Below are 16,895 nucleotides of genomic sequence, written 5' to 3'. Positions count from 1 at the left end.
GACTTTGGAACCGAAACGAAATGCCCCCTGCCTTCTGGCCGTTACGGTATGATTCATAATGTTTCCTATATTTTTGGGCAATGCAACATGGAAATTTGGGTTGTCTGAAGTTTGATGATTTTTATTTTCCTGGGGTTGTTTCGAATGTAGTTTGCAGCACTTTTTTTTATTTCTTTCTTTCGAACCGGGACAGGGAGTTTGAGCCTTCGAATAGCCTCTACAGAATCAGGTGATGTGCGTCTGTTTTTTTGTAGAGGATTGATGATGGACGATTAGTTAACTTCGTGTGTTCTGGTGGACCTTGCGCATTTTGTTCACAGAGTTCAAGTTCATGCTTTTTTTTCCTCCTTTCTTGTTCCTTATTCTTTACATTTGACTCTCTTCGGAATCTGTCTAATCAATGATTAAACTTGAGAATGCTCGATGCTTCCCATCTAACTTTGCCAATTCGTTCCTCTCAAATCTTTCGGATCACGTGTCCATTGGGGTCTCTCCTCCTTCTTTTTGTTTTCTTTTTCTTTTTATTTGTTTTTCCCATGCATGGAAGAGATGCATCTGCAGGAAGCTTATAGTAACGTGGTTCGATTACTCTATTAATAATTACTTTTAGAATCATACAAAGAATATAGCACATATCCGTGATGATTATACGCCGAGCCCTGAAAATCTCTGGCCTGAAGGATGTGTGGATTCGTGCATGTCTGTGCTTTTGATAGAAGAGATCAAAGACCAAGGACGATGGTATATGTTAAGCCCAAGAAAGGAAGAAAGCGTCCAGCTTCCAAGATTGTATGTATATCATCGAAAATCGTCATCGGGGAGAGAGGCATCACAGCATAGAAAACGCAAAATTTTTGTTTTACATAGTTTACATCGTTTTTTTTTTTTTTTAAGCAAAAGAGGATGGCCAACTACCTGCCCAACCTCCTCCTATCCGTCGACTCATTGCTCCACCTCGACCTCTCCAGCGTCTGTAACTCCTGCTCATCAAGGACCTTCGACACCGAATCTGCCGAACTCGATATTTCCATCTGCTCATTCGAGTCTGATCTGCGCGGTCGGCCGATGTGATTCTGTAGTTGTTGCGTAAGTTTGACTTGTGATGGGGATGGCGAGGGTGCTGATTTGCGGCTGATGGAGGGTGATGATGAAGATGAAAAGCGGAAAAGGTCGCGGCATGCGGATTGAGAGGTGATTATGTAGACGATTGTGTTCCAGAAGGCTTGGAGAGGGAAGACGAAGGAGGCGGCGTAGTTGAGGCCGAAGTTTGTGGCGTCTGGGTACATGCTGGCGTAGATTCTGTTGGCGCTGCTGGGGATCTGTTTGTACTTTTGTTATTAACAGTGCTTGGTTAGGCCACCTCTGAAAGAGAGAGGAAAACATACCCAAGTAATCAGCAACGCAATAAAGAACAAAAACGCAGCACGAGCATATAGCCATGCCTCGGCATTCGTCTCATGTTTCGCAATCTGTCGCGTGAGACTCCTCATCCTCAAAGCCGATGAGAATGGTCGAATAATGTTGGTCTGTTGATTGACTTGGATATTCACCGAATACGGGTTATCAACACCTGGGGTTGCAGATTCCTCAACCGTTCGGACTGTCTCATGGTTGTATTTGCTATTCTCAACAATGGGACGTTCTTCAGTAGTGATTGTCACTTCGGTAGTGACGGTGTTGATGAATGGGTTTTCATTCAGAGGGTTCAAGAAGCCGTCAAGGAGTTCGCGTTTGTCCCAGATGAGTTTTGCTGCGGCGCCGTAGATGGCCATTGCGAGTATTATGGCGACCCTTGACCATGTTAGCAGAGAGGGCTTCAGAGAAGACGGAAAGGTGGCTCACCAAACAATGGCATACAAAAAAAGAAACCGCATAAAATCCCATTCGATGTTGATCCAACACCAAATAACAGCTGGTCCATAAATCGGTCCTCGGGCGTTAGTGTTTATGAAGATAAACACAAAGGCCGGAATGAACGATAACCCATAGCATATCAAAAGATACGCCAAATCAAGAGACCGCAGTTGATCGATCGTGTATCCCCTGAAGAATACCAGATAGACATTCACAGCCATACACAATGTCCAATAACAATCAACCCCCAGAAACATTTGGACAAGGAACGCCTGAATTTTGCATAGTGCAGAACTCTCGCCGGCCAAAGGACCGTTTTCTGATATTAAAGCGGCCACGGCAGACCCTAGGTTTCCGAAACTGGCGAAGAAAATGAGACGATTGATAGGTTTGTTGAAGCCTGGGAGAAAGAGGTATGTTGCCACGACGAAAATGATAGAGAGTATGGAAGCGACTGCGTTGACTCGTTCCGTTACGATGAGAGCCTGAATTTGGCCGGCTGTGAGAAGGGAAGCTTCTGACACGTTTGTGCCTGCTGGAAGAGGTAGTGGTGATGCCATTCTCCTCGTTTCCAACGAATCCACATCATCAGCGTCCCAAGAAAATCGAAACCATATAGACAGGATGAGAAGTGTGTTAAATCAGGATTGACAATATCAGTATTGAATATGGAGAGTGAGATGTCTTCTTTTCTTGTCGAGGTCTCTCTGTTCCTATAACTTACTCGGAATCTACCGAGAACCGTTTCTTGTCGTGTTCCGGACAGGCGACTTGACATAGCACAGACAACATCTGAACTATGGTGATCCACAAGTATATAAATGTTGTCGCCTCGTCCCATCCTAGAAAAGCACCGAGCCTTCTACTTACACTCCTCTGAAACCCTCTCCGCACCCTGTAACGCACACAAGTACATACAAATTGGCCCAGAGGCTTGTGAAGGATTCATAAGAGGAACACTATGCAGGCGGTTAGTGTCGACTGTTAGAATAGGTGTGACGAGGCCTATCCAAAAGAAGGAAAAAGTCCTACAGGTAAACTAGTGGAAGGATTTTCGGGGCGGGACGAACAGACACAACACTAACAACAGGACCATAGTCTAGATGTACTAGATGCACTACTAGGTAGTATATCAGTCCATCCTTGAAGAAGAGATTATACAAGGGTTAGCCTGGATGGTAACTTACATACTACGTAGTGTTGACTACGTAGTATTAGACTGCAAATAAGTTGCTAGACCTGTAGTTATACCACTGGCACTGTGTTTACCTGAGAAAATCTTTCGCTAGATTCTAGTCTGACAGTAGACTCTAACGGGCGCCTTTCATCACATCGCACCACTGAATATCGGTTGGCCGCAGTTGGCGTAATCACACAAATCGCAATGGTCAGTGGAGGAAGTACGTAGACGCCTCTGACGTGTGGTGATAACCGTTGGATAGTATGAAACAGTTCATTCGTGGCGACAATGCATTGCATAGCGTGGCACCACAGATTGCTTTCAAAGACTGGGGTAAGCACTTCGCCAGGTAGAGCCTATGGGGTCCAAATCATACCATTGGAGGCAATCATCCATGTCTCCAGGATATGGAATCTGATCGTGTGAATTTAGTTTTTGGTTAGCTTCCCCCTTTCTCCCTTGACCTTTCTTGAAAGCAGATTACAGGCATGTCTCCAATTCAAACCTCGAACGTCATGCCCGAAGGCACGGTGCGCTCAATAAAGCTCGGCCCCCACGGTTGGCTGTGCTAGCATGGTTTTGAGACATAAAATCAGATGAAATGCATTGTGGTGATGTTCCGGCGCGGGTAGCTTAGGCCGCGTAGCCTCGGACAGGGATCAAAAGGGACTAGAGGGTCCGCCTCCAAGACTTTACCAAGATGGGATAGAGGTTGTCACAGGCTCACAGCAGTGACTGAGGGTAGGACTGTTCGGAGTTGGAGTCGATTGTAGAGAGGGCTGGAATACGGTTTATCCTGATCCAGTACTCCCATTAAATTTCGCTTAGAGCATGCATACCTAGATTGATAAGAGATAAGATTTGCCATCAATAGCAACAGTGTGTTTGAAACATTGAGCCACAGAAGCCTCTCCAAAGCCAAATTTGATATTGAATAACAAACACTAACAAAGCCTTGATTGAAGTCGGATGAGTAAACTGAATTGATGAAGGTGAAAAAACAAAAGCATCAGGGCAGAGATATAGATCTGACCAATCAACGGTGATTTATTTCTGATCACACGCCGCTAGTCTTATTCTAGTTAGACGATGTCTATATATCACGTGTATTCCAAGCTCTCTGCGGGACAACCAAAAAAGATTCCTAAACAGCTTCATCCATGCTTCAATTTCGCAAACTGCTCAAAATGGCTACCGAAACCGCTGCAAAGAAGCTCAAAACCGAGGGACCCCTCATCGGCACTCACAAGTATGTCTGCTTCCGGATTGATGGCAATCTAATCCCACACTCTTTTCGAAAATGCCACGAAATAGTGGTACCCCGCACGCATAGCTAACCAACTACAGTGGACACTTCCATGCCGATGAAGCTCTAGCAGTCTACATGCTACGTCTCCTCCCCGAATACCACGCCTCACCCCTCGTACGAACACGCGACCCCGAGCAACTCGCCCAATGCCACACCGTCGTCGACGTTGGCGGCGAATACGATGCCTCCAAAAACCGATATGATCACCACCAACGCACATTCAACACTACTTTCCCTAACCACAGCACAAAACTGTCGTCTGCGGGACTGGTGTTTATGCACTTTGGTCGTGCGATCATTGCACAACATACATCTCTGCCACTAGACCATCCAGATGTGGAATTGCTTTACGAGAAGCTGTACACGGATTTCGTGGAGGCACTGGACGCACACGACAACGGTATCAGCGCATATGACCCGGCAGCCGTGAGCAAGGCCGGACTCGAGAAACGCTTCAAGGATGGTGCTATCAACCTGGGTTCTCTGGTCGGTGACTTGAACTACCCAGACCCAGTCATTGCAGGCGGCGAGCCTCAGGATGAGGACAGTCTCTTTGCGCGCGCGAGCACATTCATTGGTGATGTCTTTCTACGAAAGCTTCGTCTAGCCGCTTCTTCGTGGCTTCCTGCCCGCGCCACTGTGGGCGAGGCATACCGTAACCGCAGGGAAATCCACCCCAGCGGACGGATAGTCATGCTTTCGGGCGGCGGCGTACCATGGAAAGAGCATCTGTACAACTTTGAGTCTGAAACGCAGGCCGGAGAGGCCGAAGAAGTATACTATGTGCTTTACCCCGAAAACTCCGCTCCAGATGCCAAGTGGCGGGTACAGTGCGTCCCGGAGTCTGAAGGTAGCTTCATCTCTAGGAAACCCTTGCCAGACACCTGGCGCGGTGTCCGCGATCAGGATCTCGACGGCGTGATTGCTGTTGAGTCGCAAAAGGCTGGTAAGGAGGGAATTCCCGCGGGAGCAATCTTTACGCATGCCAGTGGATTTATTGGTGGTCACTCGACCAAGGAGGGCGCCCTTGCTATGGCTTTGAGGAGTTTGGAGATGTAGAACTCTTGACTACTAGCAGACAAAAGTTTAGACTGGCTTCGAGATTCGTATGATGTCTTAATGAATGAAAAGTTACGATACTATTATGAAGTCGTGCGCTTGTTTGTAGTTGAGTCGTGTGTCAGCGTCGCCTGATTGTAACTAAGCCTTGTACTATGTAGATCCATGATTGAACATCTCTTCTGATTGGCCACAATTGCCCCTTCTTGGCAGGAACATTGTGCTGGTCTCCTCAACCAATCACATCAAATACTGCCGCACGTTGTGCATCAGATGATGTTTATTCAATTCTTTCTTCAACTCTTTAATATGCGTAGTAGAGAAGTCGTACACGTACAGTTTGCAGAGATCTGCGTGATCAGCTGGAGATGTTGAGTACGTACTCAGTGTGAGCGATGGCTGAACGTGCGCCAAAGCTTGTTTGCATTTGACTCCATTCTGAAGCATACAAGGGATACGACAGTCTAGTCACCTTACTTATGCTTAAGTTGACACTACTAGACTACATACGTACTCGGTACTTACAGAGGATTCTTTTCTTGTGCAATATTTCTTGGTCCCTCAAGATGGCCAGTCCTGCGGATTTTCGTGGATATTCAAATTCAAAGATGGCTTGGCTATTGCTCCAGGCATGATCGAGTCATACCGGTATGAAGCAAACCGCGTCACAACTCATTCCTCTTCCTCGCTATTATTCTCATCTCCAAGTCACCCAACACACGACACCGATAAGTTATAACGCATTCTCAAGAATTAAAGACTCTAATTCTCCACACCCCTCTAGCCCTCGCCTAAATCTACTTACCGAACTAATCCGCCCATTTAAGCTCTTGAGGGCTAGAGCACGGATACTCGTTCCCTGGCTTCCCCCTCCCCCCAAACCCTAATCAAATTCCTTTTTTAGCCTCAAAAAAAAATCTTATTTCCTTTGGCCACTAACGATCACTCCTTTGAGCCATGTGCACTTTGTACTTTGTGTGTATTGGTCATGTGAGTTCAACTTTCTATGTACTTATAATTCCTGAGTATATATATATATATATATATCCATGGATCAGATAAGAACTCCCAAGTAGACATCCGGTACGTACCTACCTAGGTAGCCAGACTAGAGAGGAGATACTTCTCCATATGAGTCGTTTTTTCTCACTCAAAGGACGAAAGACTCGGCAATGATACATAATCCTGGCACTTCCTATTTATCAGACCAGACGATCAGCAGAGCCAACAGACAATTCTACATAGCCATGCTGTTATAGTACTCGTCTAGGCAATACCCATGCAGAATGTCGTGATCTTGCAGAGCGGGTAGGTAAGCTATATTATCATCGTCGGTCTGTGCAGGGAGACAGTTCTCAAATCAAGGCTTGCCATGCATTCCCTCAATATATAAAGAATGCGCCTCTCTTCGATTTCAAGTCTCGCTCCTGAGGCGAGTGAGGAGATAAATACCGTCAAGACGGCGGTGGTTCAGGTTTCTGGAACAGCCGTTGAAGATCAGAGTACTGAAAAGAGCAGTAAGGCGGATGTTGAGAAACAGCCACAGTATTCAAGTCCAGAGAATTTCAGAAACGTTCGATCTCGGATAACAATCACTGAATCAGCCATCATGATCCTCTGTATCGGGATCATACTTGCAGTCTTGGTCTACTGCGGCAAAGTCGCCAGTCACCCTCTCAGCAGCAGCAGCAGTACCAACAATGGCGACGACAAACAGCACGACAACGACAACATCCCCAATGATTTTACCCAATATGTAAACATCTGGCTCGGCACCCAGGGCGGCGGAAACGATGACCCCGCTGTCTCCAGGCCGTTTGGCATGGTCAAACTCGGCCCTGACCTGTACGTGTCAGGCACAGATTCATATTCAGGCTATTTACCGCATGGTGTGTTCTCGGGGTTTAGCATGATGCACGAACAGGGGACTGGGGGTGCACCCAAGTATGGCGTCGTCAGTCAATTACCGCTTGTAGGCACTGTGGAGCAGCCATTGTCGAATTTGACGGTGGGCAGACAGATGGCTGATGGGGGCAGTGTGGGATATTACAAGGCCGTCACGAGTGAGGATGTGGTTGTTGAGCTGGCAGCTGCAAATAGGGCGGGGATGTATCAATACACATTTCCTGTCGGAGCCGAAAGTGGTAGTGTGCTGGTTGATGTGTCGCATGTTTTGCCTTCGTTTAGAGGGCAGGGGTTGAGTCAGGGGTATGCCGGGGGAGTGATTAGTGTTGCTCAGGATGGCCATTATGAGGGAATTGGGATATATAATAATGGATGGAATAGGTCGCCGGATTGGACTATTTATTTCTGTAAGGTCCACCACCTTGGGATCCTCAGGGATTCAAACGTTCTGGGGAGGAAGAGACAGGACTGACCAAGATAGGCGGATACTTCAACACCACCCCCATCAGCAACACGACATACCTTGCAACCGACGCAGACGGCAGCATCGCCCAGGCCAGTGGAACGGCCATCTCGAATTCGAGCTCCGTCCGAGTAGGCAGTCTGTTCACCTTCAACGCTTCCACGGTGACATCTCGGGTCGGCATATCCTGGCTCTCAACCTCTCAGGCATGCACAAACCTGCAGAACGAGATCCCAGCAGACATACCCTTTGGCCAAGTAGTCAACGACACAAAATCCATCTGGAACAAGCAAGTGCTCTCCAAAATCACAACGTCAGCCACAAACTCAACTACGCTGGAACTACTCTATACATCGCTGTATTACATGCACCTCATCCCCACGAACCAGACAGGCGAGAATCCAGGCTGGACCTCGGATGAGCCTTATTATCAGGATATATTTACTTTTTGGGTACAGTACACCCTTCTTCTTTTTCTTCTCAAGTTTGAAGCAGAAGTATACTGACTACTAGGTCAAAGGACCTCTTCCGCTGCGGCACCTCCCTAATGCAAATCCTCCAACCAACGGCCTACGAAGAACAAATCCGCTCTCTGATCGACATCTACCGGCACGAAGGGTACATGCCCGATGCGCGCTCCTCAAACTACAACGGCCGAACCCAGGGCGGCTCAAACGCCGATAACGTCCTTGCCGACGCTTATGTCAAGGGTGTCCGGGGCGCGGTCAACTGGACGGATGGCTACGCGGCCATGGTGAAAGACGCCGAAGTCACGCCGCCGAATACGGTACCACCCGATCCAATGGCTCCGGATTCATCGACTAAGGAAGGCCGAGGCGCGCTGCCCGACTGGAAGGAATATGGCTTCATAACGCCTACATACACCCGGGCAGTGTCGAGGGCGGTGGAGTACGCATACAACGACTTTGGGCTTTACCAAGTTGCGCTGGGTCTCGAACGGACCAACGACGCAGCGAAATATCTGAACCGATCTCGCAACTGGCGGAATCACTGGAATCCAAGGGCTACTTCTCTCGGGTTTAGTGGGTTCGTCGTCCCCCGCGATGCGTCTAGCGGATTTCAGAGTATCGATGTCCTGTCTGCTTCGGGGTATTGGGGCGATGCATGCTACGAAGCGAGTCCGTGGGCATACTCGTTTACCGATGTGCATGATGCGGCGCACATGATCGATCTAATGGGTGGGGAGACGCTATTCGAGGCGAGACTAAATGCTACGTTCGAAGAAGGCGCGGATGAGACGAGTGGTTCGTATATTTTCGATCCGACTAATGAACCGTATGCCCCCCTTTCTTTTCTTACACAAACTTCCAAGTTAGGTAAAATAAAACAGCTGACGAGGAAAGAAGAATGTTCACAATCCCCTACCTATACAACTACATAAACCGCCCGGAACTCACAGTCCTGCATGCCCGCCACATCGCAAAGACATACTACAACACCGGCGCGACAGGTCTACCGGGAAACAGCGACGCAGGCGCAATGCAGACGTGGTTGATCTGGAACATGATCGGGTTGTACCCGGTCACGGGACAAACGACGTTTCTGATCCATTCGCCTTGGTTCGATCACTTGTCTATCGATCTGAGTGGTGGGAAGACGCTTAATGTGACGTCGACCGGGGGCGATAATAATGGTGACGCCGACTATTTTGTGCAGAAGGTCAAAGTGAATGGGCAGTCGTGGGAAAGGAGCTGGTTGTCCTGGGAGGATGTGTTTGTGGAGGGGGGCGTGGTCGAGTTTGAGTTGGGGAGTGAGCCGGTGCAGTGGGCGAGGGGGGATGTGCCTCCTAGTCCTGCATCGTAATCTTTTTTTTTCCGTGTTTATTGTAGATACTTTTCTTTTTCTTTATGTTTTTGGCATATGGTGCATGGACGGTTAGATACGCGGTAACGGAGTATGGTATTGATGATTCAATGATTCAATGATTGAATGACATAACATGGATATAGATAACTATGAAGAGACAAATCGCTTGCAACACATTCAGATAGGACAAGTACAAGAACGGTTCTAATAGTCAGTCAACTGCAACTTCTTCCCAACCGGCCTTCTCCTCTCGACCTTCTCGCCTCCAACCCGTTGACGATCGCCGTGCACACCTTTGAGCGCATGCAACAACATTCCCGCATCAAAGAAGCCATCTACAACAGTCAGTCAGTCAATCAACACATACGAATTTTGGAAAAGAAACAAAAAAAAAAAAAAAGACTTACATCCACCCATCCCGTCATCCTCGACCTCCCCGCTATCCGTAGTCGGCGTCTCTGTACCACCCCGTCCATGACTGACATCCTGTCGGATCAATCGTCCACGTCTATTCTCCAATCTCTCCGACAAGATCTCCATCTCCCTCGCCCGACTCGTCCGTGGACTAGTCGTCTTGCGACTCGTGGCTCTAATCAACTTGCGAATTTCAAGCAAATACGACTCCAGCGTATCCATCAACCGAGACGTTTGCCTATGTTTTGAAGACGCGCATATTGATATCGAGTCGTCCTTGATAATATATCCAATTCCAAACCCATCGCCGGAAGTAGGACCAAACCCGAAATGGCGAAGAGCTGGGTTTCCGCAGTTGGAAGTTGACAGAATTGTGGTGTTGGTTTTGTCCCAGCCGGCATCGTTGAAAATGGCCGGTACAGTGGGAGGCGTTGGCCGTGTACGGCCGCTGCTGGTGCTGGTGCTGTTACTTCGGCCACTGCTGATACTTTCACTGCTGACGCTACTGGCGTATCCTCCAGTATCATCCGATGCCCTATCATCTAGGGACATTGATTCGTCGACCGACGATACGCCATCGAGCGATCGCTGCCAAACGCAAAACAACGCATACAAATGCCGATCTTGTCCCTGCGCCTTTGCGCACTCCTTGGTGATTGCGGTATGTTTTTCCGTCGCTTTCTTCAATGCAGCCACTTTGGCCTCGGGTGGATTGTCGCCCCAGAATGTCTTGACAAATTCGATTGATTCGTTGCTAACGGGCCTGATGGCTTCCGTTCGACCATGCAAAAACATCTTTGTCATAGCCGGCTCATACGTGTTCTCAACACGACCATACAACCCGTAATAAGCAGCTTGGAACGCCATCTGAACAAACGCATCTGGTGAAAATCCTGCAGAAGTAATAAAACTCTTGCCGTAGCCCGAGAAATCAAGTACTTGAAACTCATGCTGATGCAAGAGATCTGCCAAATGCGACTCCGCGAAACGAAGCGCAATACTCAATTCGGGGATCATGTCCCACTGAAGCTTGCGTGGTGTTGTGCTCACATTGCCAAAACTGCGAGGGTCTCGCTTTGCTGGATCGGGGCTGTTGGACGCCCACAACGAAGGGGCTTGACCATTAATCGTCTTTGCGTATCGAAGGATTGTATCCGTGTAGACGTCACTGGCGAACCGTAGAACGGTATGACCATCGACACCGGTATGCTCAAAATTGATACCCGCGCTGCCATTTTGACAGACAATAATCTGCAGTTTGTCGTACCACCGGTTAATGCAGGTGCCGATCTGGACGCCACGGACAATCTCACTCGTACCGCATAGCATATTCCCGCATAGATCGGTAGTGCTTGTTGGCTCCATATGGTCAAGACACAACACAAATATTGCACTATCAACAATATGCAAACATTCCGCATTATTCGACCCAGGATCCTTCGTCAGCAAATCCCTTAGTCCAGACCACACCTTACGATTCTCCGTGCTCAAGATACCAAGAGCTTCCTTGGCGGCTTCCTGGATAGGGGTCTGTTGTGCGTCATCAAGGATTACCTGCAGGTTGATCGTGATATCCTTCTCGCTCATTATAAGGTCGTTATTGTCGTCTAGCACATCGAACCAGTAGAACTGGCCGCGGCAGAGGACGACGATATGTTTCGCCGCCGCATTTTGGCCGATGATGCAGCCGTTCTCAGTGGGCACGCGTGCCGTGCCAAACAAACGGGAGTACTGATACATGCACAGAGGTATGTTCTTAACTTTGTCGGGAGGGAGTTCCTCGCGACGGACTGCACGGACAAATGATAGTGCTGAGGAGACAAGAGAGGCAGCACGAGTGACCTGATTGTTCCTGGCGGGAGTTGGATCATCTTCCAGCAAAAAGAACGGATTCAAATTCAAAACGACGGCTAACCAATTAGTATTCCTCTAATATATCAAATTGCTTCGGATGGCCTTACAATTATCAAAATTCAAGTACGAATCGTACCCTAAACAGTCAGCCCATAAATCTTAACCACTAACGAGGTGGGAAGGGGGACATACAAAACTGCTCAATATAACTAGTCTTTGAAGAAGCATACTTCTTCAACCTCTCCTGCAACTCCGGCCCATCCGTCTTCAAAAACTCATGCACCGCCGCTCTAGTGTCCTCATGCTCTCTGGGACTCTGCAACGGCGCCAGAGACTCAAGATACTTTCGACAGGTACTTTCAAGATCTGGGATAGGCAGTTTTGGCAGTAAATCTTGATTCGCAAATGTGATTCCTTTCTTGGTGGTTGGCGTTGGGGTTAGAGTCAACGTTGACGTTGACGTTGACAATGGAACGTCAGCGTCTCGGACTGGTTTTGGTACTTCAGTTTGATCGCCTGATAGTTTCATTGTAGAAGGTAGGATCGCCTCAGTTCCGGAGGAAGTCATGTTGAAAACCTTGACTGCGAGACGTGAGTAAGCCATTTTCCTTTTTAAGTTACTTTGCGATATGTCATCCAAGTCAAGCGTATCAAGCGTATAACGAGGCGAGGAAGGTCGGGATGGAGAGAAGACGTAAAGCGCTGCGGTAGAAATAATGGCAATCTTGGAGACAGTAGTACGGCATAGCCTACTGACGGGTTGCCAAATAGGGGATATACAAAATATAAAATAGAAGACTTGGGCGAGATGTATAATCACGGGATGTATCCAGACAATATTGGCATGTGATACAGGCACGCAGTAGCAGCACAAGGGGGAAAAGAATGTCCTCAAGAATAGGCAACCACAACAACAAAACAATGAGACACAAGGAACAGATATACTTACTGAAACTGAACCGGTAATCAACGGAACGTGGATAAGAGAACCCTCCAGGGTCTGTCTGCGTCGTGTGCGCGCGCGGAGTAGGGTACTAGTTAGCTAGCTAGTGAGGGGAGGTGTGTTCTCGTAATCCGGGGGAACGGAACAAAATCAGATACCACGATATTTTGGCAAGTACTCGGTGTATTTTTAGGCCTTTGACGTGGCATCCACTTTGTAGTAGTCGTATGTAGGTCGAACGGAGCAAATGGCTAAAAGCTCTTGGAGATAGCTAGCAGTGATACTGTGTTGCAGAGATCCTGCGGTCCAACGGAAGCTTTCTTCTGGTAAACGGGCGGACTAGCTTGGAAGGCAGGGTAGGCCAAGTAGGGTAATTTAGGGCGCGGGTTGGAGTAAGTATCAAACCGATCTTAGCTTGCAAAGTACCGGTACAGTTAACTAACTTACTGCTCCAATGCCGCCGTCAATACAAAGGCCGTGTCAATCAGTTGCATCCAATGCATCTCAAAGAAAGATAGAAGGCGTTCCTGCAACGAGCGGGTGAACAGACAAACGGTCAGCTGTACGCAGTAGATGGGAATATTGTTCGTAGTAAGATGATTGACGCAATACCTAATACAATCGAACAGTCCAAGCGTCTCCGGGGAAATCAGCCGCGCATACCAGTAGGTACCGTACCGCACACCCCTGGGTAAACCTCCAGATCAAACCGAGGGTATTGTATTGGCAACAATGAACAATGTCGAATCCAGATTGTCGTGTACAGAGAGAGTATACCATGTACATGACTAGGCAACTTCGCAGAATCAAACAAGAAAGAGCAGCAAATGACGTCCCTCCGGTCGAATGGAGATCCATATTTGTTAGTTACAGAGTACCGTCCGGAGGCACTCGCTAAAACACCTACCGTGGCCTCGTGCTCCGCTGGGGTTCTCTCAGCAGAGCCAATGGCGGGCGTCCGTACTGGAGTGGCAGCAGTGGCAGTAGTGGCAATTGGGCAAAACGAGGAACACCCCGCGTTCGATTCCCCCTGCCGCCGTAAAAGGTAAGGAGGATTCCCCGCTTAATGTATTCTATGACTCCGGAGTACCTACGTACATAGTAATTAACTAGTTAGCTAGCTACCACCTATCTTACCGTTGTATTCAATGTATTGATTAAACCTCCCTTCCACCACGCTCGGCAGCTCCTGCCTTTTTTTGTTCTTCTTTATTTTACTAATTTCACAGTAAGAGAAGTGAAGTAAGAGTAAATTAATACTGAAGAGATTGGTCAGAATACCTGGGTAGTTAGCTGGTTAATCAGATCCATGGTCTATGGATGGGCTTTTCTTATTCTCTTTAATAACTATAGAGAGAATCCGTAGATGATTGATTACAATGGCATATTGCGCATATTGTAGTAATACTTTAAATCAGCTTGACCAAGACAACCTTTCTACTTTTTCTTCTTCGTCTTATCCACCACATCAACCCACTGCGACTTCACACCCCGTTTCTCCAACGCCGTCTCGACCGCCTTGCGTTGGTCACCCTGAATCATAATCTCCATCACCCCCTTGACTGCGCCGGTGGCCTGGGCAACGCTAGTACTAGAAGCGCATTTCTTCTGCAATTCTTCCGCTAGCAGTGTAGGGATAACGCCAAAGTACTCGATACCGGAGACCTTGGTGGCTGTCTTGTTTCCCGCCCGTCGCTCAATCATGACCGATACTTTGGGCGCGCTGCCGGATTTCGGTTTCACGTCTGCTATGCTCTGTCCTTGTTTGAGGATGGCGTGGTACGGTGCGAGGAGGGATCCGTCTGATGTGATTCGTTTCAGGAGGCCGTCGCGAGTAGCTTCGCCACGTGATAGAGCGGCTCTGTCTTCGGACGAAGAGGATGTGTAGATGGTATTAGCTAGGAACGGGTTCAGCTTGATGATGCGTCGGTTGGATTCGGATACAAGTGGCGGGTTTTGGGATGCAACATATTCATCCAGTCGGGTGGACACTTCCGAGTACTTGTAGTAGTTCTTGGGATCAGTCGTGCTGAGTTGTGGGAATAGACTAGGGGTAAGCTTTTGAGTAGGCCTGTACAAGACCTGTACGGTAATCACTTGTCCAACCGATGGATCGGTGCCTCCCTCTTCCGTTGCCTTTTGTTTCCCAGCCACTGCTTTTCCGGAGCTTTCGACCACGTTCTTAGTGGGCAGTCTGTATGGGACAAACTGTTCAATGCGATGATCATTAAAGTCCACATCAATCACTACTGTCTCTTGTCCGTTGCGATCCTTGGATTTGACAAGTCGTTCCTTGTCTAGGTATTTGATGAATTTCTTCACGTTCTTCCAGCTTGTCTTCTTGATCTGGTAGTACTGAGCTTTCTGTGTAGAGTAGATGGGCAGGTATGGGGTTACGAGTCGGGAGATCACCGCAGATGGTTGAACGGGAAGTTGCAATCCGTGGTTTGGTGCGTTCGGGCTATCTTTTTTGAGCTGATAGAGAGAATACACGAACGCCTTGACAAAGGCATCATCGATCTCTGTGACATGCGGGTTAGTAATGCAAAATACCTCCCCAAGAAAGATAAATAGATCTTCATATAAACTCACCTTTCACTGTTGGCTCGGTCTCCGGCTCAAGAGGTTCTTCAGGAGCTGGTTGTGATTCTCCGTCAAGAGCAGCTGATGTTTGTGCCTCCACTTGCTCTTCTTTCAGGGTCAACTCCGCAACCGCATCTTCAACATCTTGGATCTTCTCCTTATCCCAACCTTCCAGGTACTCGGGAGCGGGCTGACCCGGTCTGGACGATGAACTCCATGACCACAACTCATCTCCTTCCCAATGCAGACCACGAACCGCATGCCCCTTTGTGCCTTGCACTTCCCCCAACCCCGATACGTCTATTTCGCAAACTCCCACAAACACAGGTACCGTCGGATTATCCAAACTAGCAACCGTCACCGCAGCTCCCTTTACAGCGTTGCTCGGAAATGGCGGCCCATTGGCCAAACCAGGGGTCATCAAATCGGCGCCTCCAAAGAGCTTCCCCATAACAAAGGATGGAGTATGTAATAAAGGCAAAATGCGTGCATTATGCCATAGCGAGTAGACCGTAGGATATATTCGTCCATCTGCGCCTGGTCCTTGCTCTATCTTAAACCATAATATTCTCTCCTCGCCGCCTGATTCGGGATGCGATCCAGCGTATACAGTTCCTTGGACTTCTCGAAGATCTGGTCCCGCCGTCGTCGTGAATCTGGCGGAGAGCGAGTTCTCTGGAAGAAGGGCATTTCTTATTGTTGTGAGATTTATAGCAGTCTCCTTCGCTGCGTTTCCGTCTTCATTGTTATTGGGGTTGATTTCTTCCGTTGGAGCTGCGGTAGGGATGGCGATCTGGTATTCTTTGATGATCTGATCGGCTATTTTTCGTCGATCTGAGGAGCGAATGGGAGATAGTGTTTTGATCTGTAGTGGAAAGTGGACGTATTAGCTATGTACATCTTTGTTTTAGATCCCTTGCATCACATCTTTCTTTGCAGCTTCAACCTGATATGAGGGGTATCTGTGGGGTGGATAAACTTTGTTGATACTCACTGTGGGCTTTTTCTTGAACATGCTGGTTCTGTGTTTGGTTGTCTGGAGGCTATTATATCTATAATTATAGGAGTAAGTTTTTTGTATCAAAATAAAGAGTGGTGTGGTGTCCTGGAAAGAATTCTCAGACCGACGGATATTGCTATGACATAAATAAATGCGGGCGGGGACAGGAGCTCCGCATACCTATTTATGTGTAGTTAAGTTAGTTAACTAGTTAGCTACTGCTCCGCCAGCTTAGGTGATTGGCCTCAGCCCTAACCATGACTAGTTATGAGTCAACGTGACTTATCAACTACTGATTTCTTGTCGGACTCGAATATATATACGAACATTTGTTCAATTCGCCTAAAGCTAAAATAATGTCACAGGAATGGACATAAAATGAAGTTGAAAAATATACAGTCTGAAAGGATCAAATCAAAGTAAAGAAAGAAAAATCGTCGAAGTTGCTCGAACAGCTGACCTACACAGATGTTCTCAAAGACTTAAACCCGAAAAAAAGGTTGG

The 16,895-nt window shown here is 47.9% G+C and overlaps 5 protein-coding genes across 5 annotated transcripts; 2 read left to right on the top strand and 3 right to left on the bottom strand.

Annotated features, from left to right (window-relative positions):
- Positions 1–911: 911 nt before the first annotated feature.
- On the bottom strand, positions 912–2,414 carry EYB26_005501 (uncharacterized protein; the record flags this gene model as incomplete). The annotated part of the gene is made up of 3 exons (XM_054264786.1): positions 912–1,319; positions 1,386–1,791; positions 1,843–2,414. 3 exons carry the CDS (start codon positions 2,412–2,414, stop codon positions 912–914), a joined length of 1,386 nt encoding a protein of 461 aa, XP_054120761.1.
- A 1,807-nt stretch (positions 2,415–4,221) lies between these two features.
- EYB26_005500 (uncharacterized protein) lies at positions 4,222–5,402 on the top strand (the record flags this gene model as incomplete). The annotated part of the gene is made up of 2 exons (XM_054264785.1): positions 4,222–4,283; positions 4,382–5,402. The coding sequence occupies 2 exons, from the start codon at positions 4,222–4,224 to the stop codon at positions 5,400–5,402; spliced, it is 1,083 nt and encodes a 360-aa protein (XP_054120760.1).
- Positions 5,403–6,798: 1,396 nt separating this feature from the next.
- On the top strand, positions 6,799–9,594 carry EYB26_005499 (uncharacterized protein; the record flags this gene model as incomplete). The annotated part of the gene is made up of 4 exons (XM_054264784.1): positions 6,799–7,714; positions 7,789–8,222; positions 8,291–9,066; positions 9,138–9,594. 4 exons carry the CDS (start codon positions 6,799–6,801, stop codon positions 9,592–9,594), a joined length of 2,583 nt encoding a protein of 860 aa, XP_054120759.1.
- A 207-nt stretch (positions 9,595–9,801) lies between these two features.
- EYB26_005498 (uncharacterized protein) lies at positions 9,802–13,017 on the bottom strand (the record flags this gene model as incomplete). Its single annotated transcript, XM_054264783.1, has 6 exons — positions 9,802–9,932; positions 10,005–11,921; positions 11,973–12,002; positions 12,058–12,447; positions 12,815–12,899; positions 12,967–13,017. 6 exons carry the CDS (start codon positions 13,015–13,017, stop codon positions 9,802–9,804), a joined length of 2,604 nt encoding a protein of 867 aa, XP_054120758.1.
- Positions 13,018–14,245: 1,228 nt separating this feature from the next.
- On the bottom strand, positions 14,246–16,406 carry EYB26_005497 (uncharacterized protein; the record flags this gene model as incomplete). Its single annotated transcript, XM_054264782.1, has 3 exons — positions 14,246–15,330; positions 15,401–16,256; positions 16,386–16,406. The coding sequence occupies 3 exons, from the start codon at positions 16,404–16,406 to the stop codon at positions 14,246–14,248; spliced, it is 1,962 nt and encodes a 653-aa protein (XP_054120757.1).
- Between the last annotated feature and the right edge of the window lie 489 nt (positions 16,407–16,895).

The sequence above is a fragment of the Talaromyces marneffei genome, chromosome 4 (assembly GCF_009556855.1).
Source record: "Talaromyces marneffei chromosome 4, complete sequence".
NCBI classification, from domain to species: Eukaryota; Fungi; Ascomycota; class Eurotiomycetes; order Eurotiales; family Trichocomaceae; genus Talaromyces; species Talaromyces marneffei.
This window is presented reverse-complemented; position numbering and strand designations above follow the sequence as displayed.